Source organism: Barbus barbus, assembly GCF_936440315.1.
Source record: "Barbus barbus genome assembly, chromosome: 44".
Taxonomy (NCBI): Eukaryota; Metazoa; Chordata; class Actinopteri; order Cypriniformes; family Cyprinidae; genus Barbus; species Barbus barbus.
In genome coordinates, this window is record NC_136722.1 from 22593538 (window position 1) to 22613570 (window position 20033).

Consider the following 20033-nt stretch of genomic DNA (forward strand, 5'->3'; position numbering starts at 1 on the left):
CTGCATATTTCAGCTATTATCACCTTTAATTACTCTGTTTATGTTGTTATGCTTCTTAGAAATATACTTTGACTTTTATATCGGCTCACTCAGATCACCATTTTTTTCCATCTCAGTTGTTTAGAGCTCTATATGTATGTTCTCATATGTATTATTATATACCCAAAGACATTTTATAATAAACATTTAATAGAAATTTAATAGAAAACATCCAGATCTAGGTTAATTATGACTAATTTCACAACTGCATGCAATTTATACAACACAAAGAAACAAAGACATTTCAATTCAGAGCATGAAGTATTATATATTCATAAGACATTGCATTGATTTGACAAATAACACACACACAACATTCATATGCTGCTTTTTCCTGATCAATGGTAATGAAATGCAAACTACATCTACATTGTAGAGATGAAATATACCCAGATAAAATATGAGGTTTACATCAGGTTAAAGTAAGCAAAATAATCCCAAGCGGCCCGACAGGCTCATCCACATTTGTAATGTCACATATATATGTCACACACCCATGAGCCGAGAAAATAGTTGTAGTTTTCAGTTTAAATGTCTATAGTTTTAAGTCTACAATGTTTTCTGCCTGTGAGACCAACGCATTTGTGCACATTTCAGGGAAACTGTTTATGATTTCTGTGTTGTTGTGGATTTCGACAGTGATTGAGTGGCTTTCGGTTACAGGCCACATGTGGAAGCCCTGCCCACTTCATCTGTTTAGCTCGTACCTTTCCACCTCAAGCCATTTATATGATCGCCCTGATAACATCTGCTGTTTCCTCTGACATGAAGTAGAACCAGAATGCTGCCGAATTCAGCAGTGAGAGAAGTAATGGAAGGAGACAGGCAAATCTGAAAGAAGTTGAGAAGAGGACGAGACCAAGAGTTTGGAACTTGTTACAGTATAATAATGGCCTTTATTGAAAAAGGTCAAAAGAAGACCTACATTTCAACATTCAGGTTTGACCTGAAGTCTTCAGCAGCGTTGGATGTGCCGAGGAGAACAGAGAAAGGAACCAAGACGACCAACAGAGAGGAGAGCTGTCTGAAATCAGGCGAGATATTTCTACCTTAACTCAATTCCCTAGATTAATCATCTTTAAACTTTTTAAAGAGATATTGGAAATGTTTCCTTGTCAAGATGTTTAAGAAGTTCGTAAGTCTCTTCTGCTCACCAAGTCTGCATTTTTTAATCAAAACTACAGTAAATATTGTGAAATACTATTAGAATTTAAACTAATTTGAATATATGTTAAAATGTAATTTATTCCTGAATTTTCAGCATCATTACTCCAGTCTTCAGTGTCACATGATCCTTCAGAAATCATTCTAATATGCTGCTCAAGAAACATTTCTGATTATTATCAATGTGGAAAACAGATTAGCAGCTTCATATTTTTGTGACCAGGATTCTGAAATGAATCGAAATTTCAAAAGAACATTTATTTGACATAGGAATGTTTTTTAATGATATAAATGTCTTTACCGTCACTTTTGATTAATGTGCTTGTGCATACACAGAAAGTGAAACTATATTTTTGATATTTGTGCAATAAAAATAACACATTATTAAACATTTCCAAACAGAAACTGCTGGCACAAGGAACAAATATCTTAAAAACTCCCTGGACACAGAAAAGAGGAGACCAGGTATCTTAAGTTACAAACAACAGACACACATACATGGTAGATTAATTATTTAAAAATGTTAATGAACAACAGTGATTTATTAATAGGAATGTTCATGTCCTTCATTTATATACTTCTGATGCCTTTTGGATAAAAATGCACTATTTTAAAAACTGTGTTATTTCATGATAGTGCAGAATGTGGGATTGGAAACAGATTTGTATAAATTGAATTCAGACGGTGTCATTATGCCTGTAGCCAATCACACAAGCCTTCTGTGTCTATTAGCCAATTATATGCCACATTTAATTAAACATTGCAAGTCACACGGCTGATGAGTTATGTCTATATCTACATGCCTTGTTCAAGTTCATAAAATTGATACTCAGGTGAGTATGTGGTTTCTGAATTCTCAGTTTTGCCTTCAGTGAGATGTTAATGTGTTACTAATAATTTAAAGTTCACTTTTCTTTACTTGACAAAACAAACCTTTCGTTGAAGTTCTAAAATAGCTAAAACTAAAAACTTAATTCAAATAATTAACAAAACCTCATACTATATTAGCAATACTAAAATAACACTGGTGCTATAAATATGATTCTCAAATCCTGAAACTGATGAATTCTAAGTAGGCCACAATCAGTGCATTCTTACAAGAGCCATGAAGTGCTTGTGGTTTAAGAAGCTGAACTGCTTCCATCTGTGCATCAGTAGACTCTCTCTCTGTTGTCCAGGTGCAGTAGCTGAGTTTTTGGATCCCCAGCAGCAGGTTGTGGTTTGTGTTGGAGGAACCGCTCGACTGCTCTGTCGTTTCAAAAGCTCTGGGCCTGTGGCTTCCTGCTGGATTCATGATACCAAAAAGGTCTGGGCAGTTTGTGAAGCTTTAGTGGAACGCATTTAATTAATGTGATTCTCCACACCTGTGCATGTGAACTTAAGAACTGACTTCATGAATCCACCACAAAACACCTGCTTATGAAATTCACTGTGCAAAAATCAAGAGAATTGAAGGGAAACAAACACTTGTTTGATATGTTGTCATTAGGTTGTGCTAGAAGGGCCGCGAGTGTGTGTGACGAACACCAGCAGTAGCAGCACCCTGGTTCTCTCTGACGTTCTTCCTGTAGATGCGGGAAGTTATTCCCTTTTTGTTCGGAACCGAGGAGGCACAGCTCACTGGACCATAACCCTCAGTGTCATTCGTAAGATCTGAAATTAGTCTAATTGGGCTATATCTATGGTGATGGTATGACAACCAATAATCAAATTGCCTTTTTGTTCTCATTTGTGTTTTAGTATTTGTATACTGTTTTAATGTTTGTAATATTTTGAATGAGATTTTCAGGGGTTTAGTTTTATAAATGTTATGTTTTATTAATATTTCCACTTAAGCTTTATTTTTTATTGGATTTTTTTTAACTTTCAGTTTTAATTCTAGTTCAGGTTTTTGAAATTATGAACCAGTACTTATAATTTTTAATAGTTTTAAAATGTGTGTATATATATATAGGTTTAAAATTAGCTTTTTTTTTTAAATTCTCTTTTTTTGTTTACGTTGTCATGTGCATGCCTTTTTAATATTTCTGTTTAGCTTTTTTTTTTTTTTTTTTTTTGTATTTTCAGTCTTTACGTTACAGAAATATATATGACTAGCACAATTTCTAATTAAATTATTTATTTGAGAACATTTATAACAATTTTTTTTACTTCCAAATAACCTTGCTTCTCATTCACTTTCTATTTCTCCCCAGATCGTCCAGACCCTCCAGCCTCGTGTCCGTTCGTGTCCCAGCTGACCTGCACCTCTCTGGTTCTGTCCTGGTCTGGGCCGTGTTTTGACGGAGGTTCTGCCATCACAGGCTACGTGGTGGAGCTTCAGAGGCTTGACCAAACCGAGCCTGGCGACTGGACTGAACTCATTAACCAGTGTCCGAACACCTCGTATCGGGTCCGCTCTGGCCTCGACCCGCAGGGACAGTATCGCTTCAGAGTACGAGCCTGTAACGCAGCGGGAGTCAGTGATTCCAGCGAGGAGTCGGACTGCATTAAGATGAACACTGCAGGTAGACAGATGCCCAACTCTTAAACCACTATAAGTTAGTGCTATTTTTTATATTTCTATAGTATATGTAGTATGTACAGTATACAAATTATGTATGCATGGAATGAGACCAATTTTTTTGTATTTATAACATTAAAATAAATTTTCATTTAACTTATTTAAAATTAAATTTTTAAAAATGTATAATTTTTTTAATAAATTAAATGTAAATTCTATAATGTATTTAAGTTATAACGGTTTCCACTTTGTACTAACATTTAGAATTTAATGTAATATAAATGTATATTTAAATACACAAAAATAAATATGCATTCTATAATTAAAATGTCTAGTTATAAAAATATAAATGTGTACAAATAATTTCAAATATATTAATAAATATTACTTTAATACTTTTAGAATGTATGTGTAAAAAAAAAACATGCATATAGAATGCTAGTGTTTCTTTTTGAAGCCAGTGGTTCAAGCAAGAATAATGTTACAGGTGAGCTACAACAGGAAGTGACCTCATATGTGGAGGTTGTGCCTGACACTACACATAAAGCCAGGGATCATTATCATGTTCATGAAAAACTGGGAGTGTGAGTATTAGCCATCTCATAAATCAAGTCTAAAATTGATATTTATATCGGTCTTAAACAGTCATCTTATACCTCCACAGGGGGAAGTTTGGAGAGGTGTACAGGATGACCCATAAGCAGACGGGTCGGGTGTATGCTGGGAAATTCTACCGGGCCCGTGTCTCCAGAGAGAAAACCGCAGCGCGTCAAGAAATAAAACTGATGAATGAACTACATCACCCAAAGCTGGTGCAGTGTCTCGCAGCCTACGACACCCCGTCTGAGATCGTCATGATTCTGGAGTAGTGAGTAGTGATATAATCCATGTCTCTTTAAAGTCACACATGAAATGGCTCTTGCTAATATACACAACTACAAATCTAACTATGGAACTGTTGTACGTGAATTTCTCGTCCATTTTAATTTAGAATGTTGAGGTTAAGGGAAATATCAGACCAGGTTTTTAAATATTTAAAATGTGCATTTAATTTGAGCATGTTTTCAATTTTAGAATTTTACATTTCAAAGTGGTCTAACTGTAACTTCAAAGCTCTTTTTACCCGCCAAACATCTTAAACTTTTTTGAAAGTTGTAATTTCACTAAGCTTTTAAATCAAAACTTTAGCGTAAAAATGAACCCAACATGCATTTCTAACCCGTAATTGTTCTGCCTCATTGAAGTATTGCAGGTGGGGAGTTGTTTGAACTGATAGTAGATGAGAACTTCGAGCACACAGAACCCAACAGTGTGAACTACATGCGTCAGATCCTGGAAGGAATCCAGTATATCCATAGCAAACACATCATTCACCTCGATCTGAAGCCGGAGAACATTGTCTGTGTGAACAGCGCTGGGTCGCTCATCAAGATCATTGACTTTGGATTAGCTTGCAAACTGGGTGAGTGATTCAAGTTTTTTTCAGAGTGAGTCAAAGTACCAAAAAATAAAAATAAAATAAATCCTCAATTTTGTAATTCCAAAGTAGAAACTTTATTTTCTTTATATTCACATTTTAATAAATTGATAAACTGCAGAACATTCATCCCTGTCTGGTTTCAGTGTGTGTTATGTTGGGTTGTGGTTGGGAAAGAGCCACATGAGATGTCCTTTTGAGCATTCCCACTGAATCCGAATCAGACTCCCGGATGTTAATGTTTTAAATTCCAGAACCGGCTCTCCACACTGATGGCAGGTTCTGAACAGTCCCGTCAAACTGGATTTGTTGACCGCCCATTTTCTTTCCTTCTGATCTACTATTCCTCTTGTCATTGAAATGGGATCAGATGCGGCATCAGACAAAGATCTCATGGCGTTTAAACGTTCCTCCAATCGCAGGGCAGTCTGTGCGAGTTCAGCCTACGAGACAGAAAATAATGAGCAGTTTGGACTTCTTTGACTGAATTGCTGATCCTAAATTTGATCTAAAGGCTTATTAAATGCTTAAATATTTCCATAGACCAATTACCCCGGATGAGTTGGAGTGAATATTGAAGGAAAGGCGGCTGACAATTGTCCAGCATACATTAATTCCTTTAGTAGGGCAGATATTTACTCAACTGTCCATTTTGACCAACCTTTCTTTCCTCCCAGTGCACTGCACTGTCGTCCTCTGTAGTTGTGCTTGAAGATGAACTCTGCTCCATCATACTGTTTTGTTCCTCAGCATAACCCATCCTGTCACCCGGGTCAAATCCATCCTCCATTAGTGCTTCTTTATCCTATATGGCAGAAAATGGTGATGCGTCCAAAATTATAATGCAGAATACAGTTGTATATGGTTGCTGTTGTATGTTAATCACTTTAAAGTTTGTATGTGGATCATCTAATTAGCCTGTCAATTTTACTGTTTTGAATCAAGTTTGCAATTCAATCTAATTCCAAATTAAAGTCAAATTAGATCAATTCGTTTTTTTCTTTATTTAACAAGATTTAACCATAATAGGAATGGCCGTATATAGTCAGTAAGTCTTGTTGAATTTCTGGCAAAAAATAAAATGGGAAATAAACTTTAAAACGAGTTTATAAACTCTAAAACTGCACATGTATGGCTGAAAATAACTACAAACAATTTTGAAAAAATTGTCAATTATTTGCAGAAGAATTTGGGAGGAGAAATAAAATGAGATCAATGAATTTCAAAAAAGTACTGCATTGGAAAGCACTGTAATAATGGAGGAACTCGCATGATATGTGAGCACTTACTGGTTGATATGGCTGTACGGGAGGAAGGTCATAGCGGATCCCAAGGACCTCCATGTTTGTGGACTGGGGATCTGGACTAGACACAGATTCAGTGTCTGACTGGGAGTCCCAACTGGGCTGAGGGGAATTCCTCAGAATCTCCTATGACAATTTTATGTTTGAAATATGTTGTATCAGATGCAGCATAAATCAGATGTTTACGATCTAACAGGTTGACTAGAGTTACTGTAAAATACGAGTAATCTTTGGCATAGGTTGATTGACCTGACAAACCATCCATTGTACTAATGTAGTATTAATTTTTACAGGTTATTTCAAGATAATTGTGACTCTTTCCCATCTCAATGGCAAAAAATTTACTAATTTACCTGAATGTACATACCTCAGTTTTTGGTGCAGATGCAAATGTTGATTTCCGGGGTCTTCCTCTCTTTCTCGGAGATGCACTGGATTTGTTTTGTAAAAGATGCCCACCACACACCCTTAATAAACAAAAATGTTGCCATAAGCAAATTGGGCTAAACTTAATTTATACTAGGGGGGGGGGGGGAACTACACTTTTTACTTCCTGATACTGTTTTTGGTGTAACACGATTTCCAAAATTTACCTAAAAAGTTAGAACTGATTTAAAAAAAAAAAAAAAAAAAAAATTGCTAGGTATCTACCACTCAACTGAAACATCTTACCTGTCCAGCAAGAAAAAAGCCAGTTCTGTGTCGGTCTGAAATCGGCTTCTTCGAACGATCCATAATCCGTACTAACTACTTCCTTTAGTAAATTAGTATTTAGTACGCGGTCTTTTAAACGCGCGTAATTCACGTGCTCGGATGCAGCATTTATGAAGACGCGCCACTAACTGTTAAGTGAACTTTGCAAAACGATATTGATATTTTAAAGCACCAAAACAAACACAATACCCCAAAAACAGGACCTCGCCCCCATTTTATGTTCTAATCCGCCATGCCGTTATCCTTAACCGATAACAAAGTCGTTTACATGCTCCATGTTTATAGTGGAAATCAACGTGCCTTTATCATAGCTGAAGCGAACGACAATAAGATTGCAAATGAACAAACATGCGAAGATGACACAAGCATATTCAACACAAGTTGTGTGAAGCGAAGCAAAATCAAATTTACTCGCCTATCAAGAAGAAACAAAGCAACCTCGGCGTCTGATTGCAGGCCTTCTCTCTCCTTCAGTTCTCTCCAGCGCTGAAAAGCTGCTCCGATATTTATACGGGTCCTACCTCTTGCTTGATCGTAACCCCTCTTTTTAATGCTTTGTTCCACAGATATTTTCCTCTTTTTATCTGCCATCTCTCGATCTATAGTCGACCTGCTAGTATCCGTCCACTGTTCTCCCTCATTACCAGACACGCCCCTTATTGCTGATTGGCTGCAAGTGTTTTGGGACTCAAATTTTTTTTTTTTTTTTTTTTTTTTTTTTATTCACCTTTAATTTAAAGCTGCAGTCCGTAATTTTTTTTTTTTTTTTTTTTTTTTTAGGAGCGAGTACAAGAGTTTATTTTCCAAACCGTACTTTTGGCTTATCCTAAATCACTACGGCACGCCTGTAAGTTTTTATTTTTTTTTATTCGGACTATTTTACACTGGTTCTGGTAGGAAGTGCTGCGGAGCAGCACAGTACCTGCGTGATTCGCCATAGATATAAACGGAGAGAAGTAGTTCCGGCTACAGTGTTCTTCCGCAAGACGCACGCAGTTCTAGAGCGTTCTTTACCTGTCCAGCAGATAACAAGCAACCTCCGCGTCGTTCTTCATGCCTTTCTCCGCTTTCAGCGCTTTCCATCTGGAATAGGCCACGCCGATGTTTACTCTGTTTTTCTGTCTCAGTCTGTCTCTTTCTCTCTTCTTAACGTCGGACTTCTTTCGCTTCTTTGGCAGAGTTTGTAGCGTCTCTGCGGTTAATGCATAACAGTGATCCATTTCCTCTTCTGAACAGAAGTCCTGGCTGATCAGTGATGAATCACTCGCAGTCTCCTAAAGTTAATTACACTATTTTGTAATGCATTACATCGAATAGTTTTAAAACTACAATTAATACAAATGCATGCATGCCTCTATGCATACAGCTGTATTTGTAAGATATCGTAGTGCCTTTCCCTCATCTGCTCTGAAATCGTGACAAATGTTCACTGCACAATCTCATGTGCTTGAAGTACCGAATATATAAAGTAATATCCCGAGGAACAGCCAGCAGCCAAAGATTGTTCACTGGAAATCTGTGAGGAGTCAGGCTCGGTAATGCACTTACGTGCTCGCAATTTTTGCTTGAAGTTCTTGCATCCTGGAAATGCACGCTTGTGCACCATCTTTTAAAAAGAAACGCACGAAACTTGCATAGAGCATCCCTGTTCTTCTGCTGTAAACAACCAGTGAAGCACTTCCAGGATCATCTTTCATGTGTAGTAGCAACTACAACATTTAAAGGTGCGTTTCCGCCACCTACTGCACTGGAGTGTGGATTTACTCTCTAATGCCATATTTGACTGGAGTTTGAGGTCTTCCTCAGGGAAAGGGTTTTTGACCGAGGGTCGCAGCCAATGAGCAAGACTCGTTTGATCACGCAAACTCATGGACTACCTTTAATGTAGAAAAATGTTTTTGAAAAGGTTTAAATCCGACAGTACAAGCTGTTCTTTTTGTGGTGACCCTAATAATACTAATAATGATTTGCATATCTTCTGGCATTGTCCTCGCACACAATTTTGGATTGAATTCTCTAATGTTATTAATCGCAATGTGCTCCAGGGTTTCTCTTTGTTTTTTAAAGACATACTGTTTGGCTTCAATATACAAAAATATAAAATTAATGAATGTTATTAACATATTACTACTTGCAAAATTTCATAATATTCTTCATTAACTTTTTTTTTTTTTTTTATGGTTATACATGGTGCTTTGCATGTAATGCCACCTCTTTGTACGCAATGTTTATATTTTCCCTACTTTTATCTTTGGCACCTTGGCATTAATAAAAAAAAAAAAACATCCAAAAGTTACCACACCCATAGACATATATGACCAGTCTGTTATTGCACGGACATAAACAACGTGGCACAAAACATGATTGGTTGCTTTTTGGTTTGTCATTCATTGTTGCCTTTTGAAGTGAAGTGAAAGTGACATACGACCAAGTATGGTGACTCTCTAACCATTAGGCCACGACTTCCCCTTTTTGGGGGGTCCTTGACCATTTTAAGCGGTCAAGGTTTTGCTGCCAGACTTGCACAAAAATGGTGAAAATCTGTCTTAACTCCACAGTTCAGTTCTACATAGTTCAGTCTTTGTAACATGTTTTCAGTAATAGAATCAATTCTCTGAATTGCTTTACACAGATTAATATAGAAATGTTGATCAAACTCTGGTAGCAAGGGCATTTGCATATGTCTGGTCTAATTTAGGACACAACCTGCTCAAATTAAGCATTTATTTTGTGCTGCTGATAACTTGAGGATTGATATCACATCTTGGAGTTTCAGTATATAAACCGGACTAAATCCTGTGAGATTAATTTTCAACAAATTAACAGAAAAACTCTCCAGCTTCATACAAAATACAAAACTCCCTTTTCATACGGATTACTTTTAATGTAAAATATTTAGACATTTATTTTTGTCACAAAAATATTTAATTGTTTTGGTGTTTTCAGAGCCTGGTAAACGTCTGATGGTCTTACATGGGACTCCAGAGTTTGTGGCCCCAGAGGTTATCAATTATGAGCCTGTAGATCTGGCCACTGACATGTGGAGCGTCGGCGTCATCTGCTACATCCTGTAAGGGCACCGAATGAAGCAGTTTATGGATGCCACCTTGATTCAGTTGCCTAATATGTGTGTTTGTAGTCGATGTAATGCATTTTCTTTTCCACCGTTTCCCAGACTGAGTGGCGAGTCTCCATTCCAGGGAAACAGCGACGCCGAGACCTTAGCTCTGGTTACTGCAGCGCAGTGGGAGTTTGATCCTGAGAGTTTTGATGATATCACGGATGAGGCCAAAGATTTCATCAGCAGCCTGCTGAGGAAGGATAAGAGGTGAATGAATGAATGTGACTCGAAATTAGCATAGTCACATCCATGTTTTACTATATTCTGCTAATAATCGCGATTAATCGTTTGTTTATATAATGTGTACTGTGTATATTTGTGTATACATAGACACACATGCAGTATAGATTTAAAAAATATTTACGTGCATTTACATTTGTATTTTATATATAAATATATTTAATATATAAACGCATTTCTTAAATGTATACCTGCAGGTGTGCATTTTTATTTATATATACACGGTACACACACATTATGTACTCAAACTTTTATTTTGGATGTGATTTAATCATTGTCCAGCACTAGTTTTTAATATTTTCTTTCCTGTTTTTCTTTATTTTATTTTTTTAATTGGGTTGGTCTGTATTTTTTTTTTTAATTTCAAGCAGCTGAAATTTTTAACTTTATCAACTAACTAACTTTTTATTATTGGTTTATTTAGCTGTAATAACTTTTAGATTTGTAATCTGTTCATTTCGGTCTTTAATTAATTGACCATTTTCAGTCCAGAATCATGCAAAATAGACTGCAAGTTATTTAAGCATCATACTCCGTTCTATATGTAGAATGTTTTATTTAATTTTTACACTCCTAGAACAAGATTATCCTGTGAGAAAGCATTAGCTCATCCCTGGATAGCCTTGTTTGAAGACTCAAACTCCAGATCAACCAAATCCCTAAATAAAGAGAAGATGAGAAGGTTCCTGGCCCGACAGAAATGGAAGGTATGGAAATAAAGATGTTATTGGCTTTCAGCTGATTTAATATAAAGATGCCTGTGGTTTTCACTGATGGAAGTTTAAGGCTGTCATCAGTATTGCTTTACCTCTTTGGTAAACTGCAAATCATGTACATCGGTTCTATCCTGCAGAAAACTGGTAAAGCCCTGCTCGCACTGACAAGGATGGCTCACTACATCAAATCTGATGGACAGCTATCTCCCATTTCTGTAGATGGTAAGACACATGAGAACCCGTTTGTCCAACAAATGAAGAGTTCAAAGCCATTATGCGTTACTTTTGCAACTCTGTTTGGCTTGGCTAGTGGCACAAAAGTGACTTTCCCCTGCAACTACCGGAGAATGATTAATTTGTCCTCTCATGGTGTCTGTCACTGTATTTTTGGCGAATGCTCTAGGGAAAGAGGCTGAACAAGCTGTGGCATCTCTGGAAAATCAGTTGCGGAGTGAACCACGTTTCCATCAAGCCCTGCACGACCTCACTGAGAACCGCGGAGCCACAGTGCACCTGGCCTGTACAATTCAAGGTACCTCTATCAGATGGGCGAGTCTGGGTTTGACGGATGCCGGGAATTAAACTACAAACTACTGCATCCAAACATGTTTAAGATCCTCCTGCAGTATAAGTTTGTGACTGGACCTTAATTCACTGAAACGACTTCTGTTTGCAGGATATCCCGACCCTGAAGTGGTTTGGCTGTTTGATGAAGCGCCGCTGGAGAAAAACGGACGAGTTCAGATTAATTATGATCAGACTGGCACTTGCACACTCACCCTTGCTCAAGTACAACCAGGGGATTCTGGGATCTACAAATGCTGTGCATCCAACAGTCTGGGACAGGCGCTGTGCTCTGCCAGACTCACCGTGCAACTCTAGAACACCAAATCTACAATGTTAAGCTTGAAGAAAACAGGATTTCTTAAGCGAAACCAAGAGAACGTTAGGAACCATGTGCAAAAATGCTGAAACAAAAGTACTTGTGAGGGGTGTATCATGTTTGACGTCACTAGAAGCTGTTGTAATTCACTATCTGAATTGTTCTGTTGTTGGTTTTTTTAAATCGCAATTTACCCCACAATCACGTTAGTTTCAAGTTTAATTTCTATCATTTTCCCTAGTGTCAGGTTTTAGTCATTTACCAATTGAGATTGTTTGAGCATTGCGTTTTTTTCTACAGAACTCGGGCATGGTTTGATTCTGCTTAATTTAAGAGTTTAATTTGTTGTATGTGCGTGTATATAAAGATTAAAGTTTTATGAAATAAAGGTTTTGTTTTAATTGGTAGTTTAAAACCATTGTTCACTATTACATCAAAAGTAACTTTATATATTTGCATTAGATCACTGACTTTTTGGTCTATTATGGGTTAATCTGACATTCATTTTAAACTTTGGTCTTCAGGAGGCACAATATAGATTAATATCCATATTCTCTTTCAGAATAAGCATAATCTATACTATGATCAAGATCAAAGCCTTTTCCACTGAAAACTGCAGTTACAAATAAATGACAGTAGGCACAAATAAAAAAAGTTAAACTGCATATTGCGGGTGTATTGAAAGTGCTCAGTGTTTTCTGTCCCAAACCTCTTCCAGCACATTAGAAGAGCCAGATAAGAACTGATACTGGCTCATTTGTTTATAAAGGTTACAAATGGTAAATGATTAAAAAAAGTGTCACATGTTTCTGAACTGATCAACTAAGGAAAACGGTCACTAAATTCTGAAAATGTTGAAATCTGGTTGTATTCATATTGAAGTCTGTCTCAGGGTGAAGATCTGGTTTCTTGTCTCTTCTGAATCCGCTGCTGTAATAGAGTCCAGGCTTTCAACACCTGCGGAAACGCACATGCATCAATGATTAGCCACATGTTTTGAGGTTAATAAAGCACATCACCCATCGCATCTCTCCGGATCTGGTGCGTGTACCTGTCTCTGAGTAACGTCAGGTTCCCACAGCGTGCACAGCACTACGTTAGCATGTTCTATCAGCTTTGCATTCGGCCACTGGCTCTTCAGTCTCCTCAAGGCATCTTCCTCCTTCACACTGTCACGCTGGACTATACGCTTCACTGCCTGAGACCAAAAGAGAGTTAACACATCTAGAATATCCTAATGTTATATGCAGTACTCAACATTTGAAGTGGATCAAAAAAGTTGTCCTAAGACAAGAATGCATTTTGGTTTTAGGACAACTTTAATGAAAGGTTTTGATCCAGTTTAAATGTTGACTGCTGTATACAGTTGGGTGCAAAAGTCTTTGACAATTTTGACAAATTTTGACAAAAAGTTACAGAAATGACAATGTTTCAAATACATGCTGTTATTTTGAACTTCATATTCATAAAAAATATATATCACTGTTTCCACAAAAATAATAAGTAGCACTATTTTCAACACTGATGATATGAAATGTTTCTTGAGCAGCATATTAGACTGATTTCTGAAGGATCATGTGACACTGAAGACTGGAGTAATGATATTTCACAATTTTACTGTATTTTTAATCAAATAAATGCAGTCTTTGTAAGCATTAGATACTTCTTTCAACAACATTAAAAAAACTTATTGATTGGTGCACAATCTGAAATATTTCATATATATCAGGCTCTTTTTCATGTTTCTTTGTTTTCAAATGTCCTAAATGTCATTCTTATTTTCTGATTTAAATCTGATTTTGGATCCCAGAATGTGGTCTCAAACGTTTCAACTTTTAGAAAACCATGTGTGTCTATATTAAAGCTTTAGTACCTCTTCCTCTGGGAGGATGGCCACCCAAACCTCATGCACTAAATATGCCCATCCCGCCTCGAGCAACACGGCCGCATCCACCACACAGACACGCTTACCTGAAAACAGGAAGTGAGTGTTAATCACAATTAAAACAGAAAAAGCTCAGCAAGAGCATGAGAAGGTATGCTTCACCCTGTTCTTTTGCTTGCTCTATTCTTTTCTTCACCAGCAGAGCAATCTCTGGCCACACGATGTCTGTCAGAGCTTTCAGACGCTCCTGGAAAACAAACACGCACAAATACAATACGAACAGGATTGAATCAATGTGTTCCGAATTCAATCATGTTCACCAGCTGAGTTAAATTACCTGGTTTCCAAATACTTTTCCACCCAGTACTCGTCTGTTAATGCTCTTGTCCTCATTAAGAATATCTGACAGCAAAAGAGAAGCACACAAAAACACATTTCACATTTTCTGTAGGGAAAAACTGCAGAATTCCAGTATAAACTAGATTCATTCAGTGACTATAAATGTCTCGTCTCCATACCTGGGCCAAACTCCTGGACGACCTTGTGATAAGCGGATGTTCCCGGCAGGTAAGCCTCGTGACCGAGCTGATCGCAGTCGATCCGCACGGCGCCGAGACCCTCCAGTCTGTGTGCTATAGAGCTCTTTCCTGACCCGCTGCCGCCCGTCAGACCAATCACATACGGATCCAGAGGTAGATTCGGCTGCGGCTGCAAACAGAAGAACAGCAAATTAAACTACTACTACAAGCTTTACCTTTATGTGGATGAAATCAAAGTAATAATCAATAACTTGAATCTTTTGTGAAACTACAAGTTAAAAAGTTAATGCTGAGTGAAACACTACAATATATAACATCACATATGATAAAATGAGCATTATTTATAAGATTTTAAAGTTTGGGGTCAATAAGATTTGCACAAATTTCAGATTTCAACACTGATAATAATAAGAAATGTTTCTTGAACAGCAATGATTTCTGAAAGATCACGTGACACTGAAGACTGCAGTAATGATGCTGAAAATTCAGCTTTGATCACAGCAATAAATTATATTTTAATATATCTTCAACTAGGAAACAGTTATTAAATCGTAATAATTTTTCACAATATTACTCTTTTTATTGTTTTTTTTAATCAAACAAACACAGCCTTGGTGAGCAGAAGAGACTTCTTTAAAAAACATTTTAAAAATCATAACTTTTGAATGGTACCTTATATGAAAAATATATACTCTCCGAAAAGAACGGCAATAGAGAAAGCAATAGCAGCTGAGCTAAATCATGCATCACATGATCAACATGCACATGACTAAATGGCCTTCATTAAATTACACAGCAGTCAATAAATCAATAAATTAAATTAATGTCTGGAGACTCAGTGATACAGAGGTCTGTCAGTTTTTTGTGTAACAAAAGTTTTTTTGTACACAATCCAGACTTCATCTACAGTATCTCACAAAAGTGAGTACACCCCTAAGTGAAAATGTCCAAATTTGGCCCAATTAGCCATTTTCTCTCCCCGGTGTCATGTGATTCGCTAGTGTTACAAGGTCTCAGGTGTGTTAAATTTGGTGTTATCGCTCTCACTCTCTCATACTGGTCACTGGAAGCCTCTTCTAAAGATGCACAAGAAAGCCCGCAAACAGTTTTCTGAAGACAAGCAGACTAAGGACATGGATTACTGGAACCATGTCCTATGGTCTGATGAGACCAAGATAAACTTATTTGGTTCAGATTGTGTCAAGCGTGTGTGGTGGCAACCAGGTGAGGAGTATAAAGACAAGTATGTGTTGCCTACAGTCAAGTATGGTGGTGGGAGTGTCATGGTCTGGGGCTGCATGAGTGCTGCCAGCACTGGGGAGCTACAGTTCATTGAGGGAACCATGAAAGCCAACATGTACTGTGACATACTAAAGCAGAGACTGGGCCGCAGGGCAGTATTCCAACATAATAACGACCCCAAACACACCTCCAAGACGACCACTGCCTTGCTAAAGAAGCTGAGGGTAAAGGTGATGGACTGGCCAAGCATGTCTCCAGACCTAAACCCTATTGAGCATCTGTGGGGCATCCTCAAACGGAAGGTGGAGGAGCGCAAGGTCTCGATCATCCACTAGCTCAGTGATGTTGTCATGGAGGAGTGGAAGAGGACTCCAGTGGCAACCTGTGAAGCTCTGGTGAACTCCATGCCCAAGAGGGTTAAGGCAGTGCTGGAAAATAATGGTGGCCACACAAAATATTGACACTTTGGGCCCAATATGGACATTTTCACTTAGGGGTGTACTCACTTTTGTGGCTAGCGGTTTAGACATTAATGGCTGTGTGTTGAGTTATTTTGAGGGGACAGCAAATTTACACTGTTATACAAGCTGTACACTCACTACTTTACATTGTAGCAAAGTGTCATTTCTTCAGTGTTGTCACATGAAAAGATATAAAATATTTACAAAAATGTGAGGGGTGTACTCACTTCTGTGAGATACTGTATGTAACAATTCATCCTGAATAAAAACACACCATTCACCAAGTCCTCTTTCCAATAACACGTAGTTAAATATTCCAGTAATGTTTAAAAAATGCATAAATATAACGGTTATGGACTAATGCATGATGTATTGATCAATAGATGAAGTGCATTATGTGATTGTGGAATTGTAAGTGCTAGTGAATATGAACAAGTGAGCAGGATGTTCATACAGATGGAGGTTTGAGCAGCGTGCCCAGCAATCTTGTTCTCAGGCTGGAGGAACTGATCTTCTCCTCCTCGATGTCAGCATGATGGGCGTCTTTCAACAGCTGGATCTCGTACAGAACCAGCTCAGCCAATCCCTGCACAGAAAACATCACTTAATCACATACCATAAACAAATTCATGACCAAATAACGGTCAAACGTAGACAACCATACCTGACCCTAACCTTTTGAACAGTAGTGTATATTTGTTTTATTATCAAAAAATAAATTTTGAGCTACTGTATATCAAGGTTGTGGTTCTCTGGTCTAACGATAAAGATTTTTATAGACGCTGGATAACAACCAATAACATCCTCACATTTTCCACACGCTTCCTGTTGACAGCTTCACCCCCTTTCCTCGTCTCCTCGCTGACCACAATGCACTGCAGCTCAGGGTCGCTTATGGAGGGGCCGAAGGGGTCGGAGAGAGGAACGATTTCGTACTTGAGCGATGGTTTTACATCATTCAGAAAGTCCTGGAGCTTCTGCACACGCTGATCGTACGGCTCTATCAACTCCTTTAAGACCTTATCTACACAAAAAGCAGGACACATTTAAGTAATCACTACAAAATTAGACTTTTTTTCCCCGGGCCAAACTGTTTAGTCACATATTCAATTGGTTTATCACTTGATAACAACGGTGGCAAAACATCTCAAACTTTACTAGACATTCATCCGGATACCAAATAACCACGTAGACAAATTTATAAAGCATTTTAGAGCTGCTTTGAACAGATTTGGGGAAATTTAGCATTTTATCACTTGCACACCAATGGATCCTCTGCAGTGAATGGGTGATTTTGAAAGATTTCTAGAGGGTCTCCACTTACTTTTTAGTAGTTCCTGGTCACACACACCAATGACAAAGCGTCTGTTGGCCATCAGACAGGAAATATTCAGCAGGGTCTTGTGGGCGCCATGCAGACGGTCAAAAGTGCCGCCAACCACCACATCACTGAACGTCTCTAAAGGTTTTAACTGTGCACCTCCTCCTCCTCTATCATCATCTTCCTCAACCTCTTTTAGTCGCGGGTACAAAAGCACAGATGAGAGACTCGGCTTGCAAACGTAGCAGTGACCCGCATACTTCTGCAAGCACTGGGTGACCAGTGAAGACTGGCCTGAATCCTGGATGGGGAAGTCTGTGAGCACTACTTCTGGTGAGTGGGACAGCGTCTGCGAGGTGGGAAAAGGGCCGTTGTTTCCGCTCAGTGCCACAGATTGGGCGCGGACGTTACTAAGCAGCACCCTGACATCAAGGTGCGCGCAAATGTCAGCGGCGTTGCTGTAAAGGCGGGAGATGAGAGTGCAGAGATCCACCACGGGAGGGATGTAGGCGGGCCACACCTGGCCACCTGTGCCCAGGTTGAGGCCGGGGTGGAGATGGACGTAAAGTGTGCGCTCGACCACCTGGGCGGCAGACGTGAGGACAGGTGCGATGCGGAGAGGGAGGATGTGTAACGGAGACGTAAGGACCAGGATACCGGTGCTGAACATGGACATGATGGACAGCTGATGGTGACTTTATGATCTGAGGTGCTGAAAGATATAGTACAGATTAGTGCTCTCAAACGATTAATCACAATTAATCACATCCAAAATAAAAGTTTTAGTTTACACAATATATGTGTGTGTACTATGTATATTTATTATGTATACTGTATATAAACACACACACATACAGTATATATTTTGAAAATATTGTAAACGTATATGTAATTTATAAATATATTTAATATATAAACGTAACATTTTCCTTAAATATAAACATGCATGTGTGTGTATTTATATATACATAACAAATATACACAGTACACACACATATATTACGTAAACAAAAACTTTTATTTTGAATGCGATTAATCGTGATTAATCGTTTGACAGCACATAGATCTGATTAAAAATAACACATTATTTATGCAGTTCCATAAAGAGATACTTATGCAATTGCAGAAACCTGTGAAAATGTATAACTTGAATTCACCGAATGCGCATACAAAATCTGCCAAATTAATAAATGTAATAAATATGCAATTATGTATCTTGGACTGTTATTTACATATGCACAACTTTAAATTGTTTTAAGGACTTGTAATTTGTAAGTACACACATGCATAGTATCCTTATTCTGTTATTTTGAGAATTGAGCTAAAAGACAAATAGAATTCTGATCTTCAAAGAGAATTGAAATAACACTAATTTCTGAAATTGCACTCACTCTAAAATGACCCTAATAATTCAAACAAAATTAATCTATATAAAATACAGCTATTGTATGTATCATGCAAGTTTTGATTAAATTAACTCAAAATTACCATAATCATGAAGACTTTGATTAATAAAACCTGGCAAAATTATTCCAATAATTAAAATAAAAAAAGAACCTTTACAAATACAGCTCTTATATGTATCCTGCAAATTGTGTTAAAATTAATTCCATGAAACATGACAAAAATTCCCATAATAATAAGAATAACGTAACTTTTAATTAACTCAATAAACATGACTAAAATTACCATGATAATTAGAACAGAACAGAATCAAATAGGATTGACATTTCGCTCTCAATCGTGAAACGTTTGATTACAATTAAAACATTTTTAAAAATTACTCTTATATTTAGCATTAAACCGAAAATAATACAACATACAAATTTCATACACACACATATGCAGATACGTTTAAGAACTTCATTTAATTATTTAATAATTTACACATGTCTTTTATATTTAAAGCTGCTTTGCAACGATTTGCATCGTGAAAAGCACTAGACAAATAAACTGGAACTGAATATTTATCCATAAATGATTCCAGATTAGTGCAAGAACAACACAGCTGATCCGGAACAGCACACTGTGACACCAGACTACTTCAGCAAAACCTACCTGAGGATATTCTGCCGATCAGGGTGTTGAGAAATGCTAAATGTGGAATAATATTGCAGAAGACAACTGTCTGGTATCAGGCTTCGTCATAATGACTATATAAAAGTCCAATGTTTTGCTTAGCAGAGCGAACTCACGTCCAGTTGACCTAGACGGCCATGTGCTGGAATACTGACTGATGATTGGCTGATAGAGGGAGTTCCTGCCTCAATGAATCATGGGAAATGTAGTTTTTAGCCGCTTTCAATTCCTCCATCCCTATGAACTCATTTATGTCGCCAAACGCGAACATTTCTCATCTTATCATTTTAAATTATGTTATTTAATAATTGAGTATCTTTGATATGAAGAGCATATTTTTACACA

At 37.6% G+C, this 20033-nt stretch overlaps 3 protein-coding genes across 6 annotated transcripts; 1 reads left to right on the plus strand and 2 right to left on the minus strand.

Annotated features, from left to right (window-relative positions):
• Positions 1–811: 811 nt before the first annotated feature.
• Positions 812–12561, plus strand: LOC306863318 (myosin light chain kinase, smooth muscle-like). Its single transcript, XM_079406572.1, has 14 exons — positions 812–1073; positions 1606–1668; positions 2382–2509; positions 2693–2849; positions 3399–3710; positions 4194–4290; positions 4371–4574; positions 4951–5168; positions 10148–10271; positions 10377–10529; positions 11140–11269; positions 11416–11500; positions 11682–11810; positions 11955–12561. The coding sequence occupies exons 1-14, from the start codon at positions 929–931 to the stop codon at positions 12158–12160; spliced, it is 2151 nt and encodes a 716-aa protein (XP_079262698.1). The 5' UTR covers positions 812–928; the 3' UTR covers positions 12161–12561.
• Positions 4735–8905, minus strand: LOC306863326 (uncharacterized protein). 4 transcript variants are annotated; one of them, XM_079406584.1, is made up of 6 exons: positions 8750–8905; positions 8216–8475; positions 6855–6954; positions 6473–6613; positions 5845–5988; positions 4735–5626 (listed from the first exon to the last, which is right to left on the minus strand). In XM_079406584.1, exons 2-6 carry the CDS (start codon positions 8419–8421, stop codon positions 5336–5338), a joined length of 882 nt encoding a protein of 293 aa, XP_079262710.1. In that variant the 5' UTR covers positions 8422–8475; positions 8750–8905; the 3' UTR covers positions 4735–5335. The 4 variants fall into 4 exon arrangements, 3 of the variants coding, with proteins under 3 accessions (XP_079262710.1, XP_079262712.1, XP_079262711.1); XM_079406586.1 differs by lacking the exon at positions 8216–8475 and having other exon boundaries at positions 8750–8880; XM_079406585.1 differs by having other exon boundaries at positions 7617–8872.
• Positions 10894–19844, minus strand: LOC306863321 (bifunctional coenzyme A synthase-like). Its single transcript, XM_079406576.1, has 10 exons — positions 19668–19844; positions 17613–18321; positions 17098–17312; positions 16743–16874; positions 14565–14754; positions 14384–14448; positions 14209–14293; positions 14035–14132; positions 13213–13359; positions 10894–13118 (listed from the first exon to the last, which is right to left on the minus strand). The coding sequence occupies exons 2-10, from the start codon at positions 18283–18285 to the stop codon at positions 13050–13052; spliced, it is 1674 nt and encodes a 557-aa protein (XP_079262702.1). The 5' UTR covers positions 18286–18321; positions 19668–19844; the 3' UTR covers positions 10894–13049.
• Between the last annotated feature and the right edge of the window lie 189 nt (positions 19845–20033).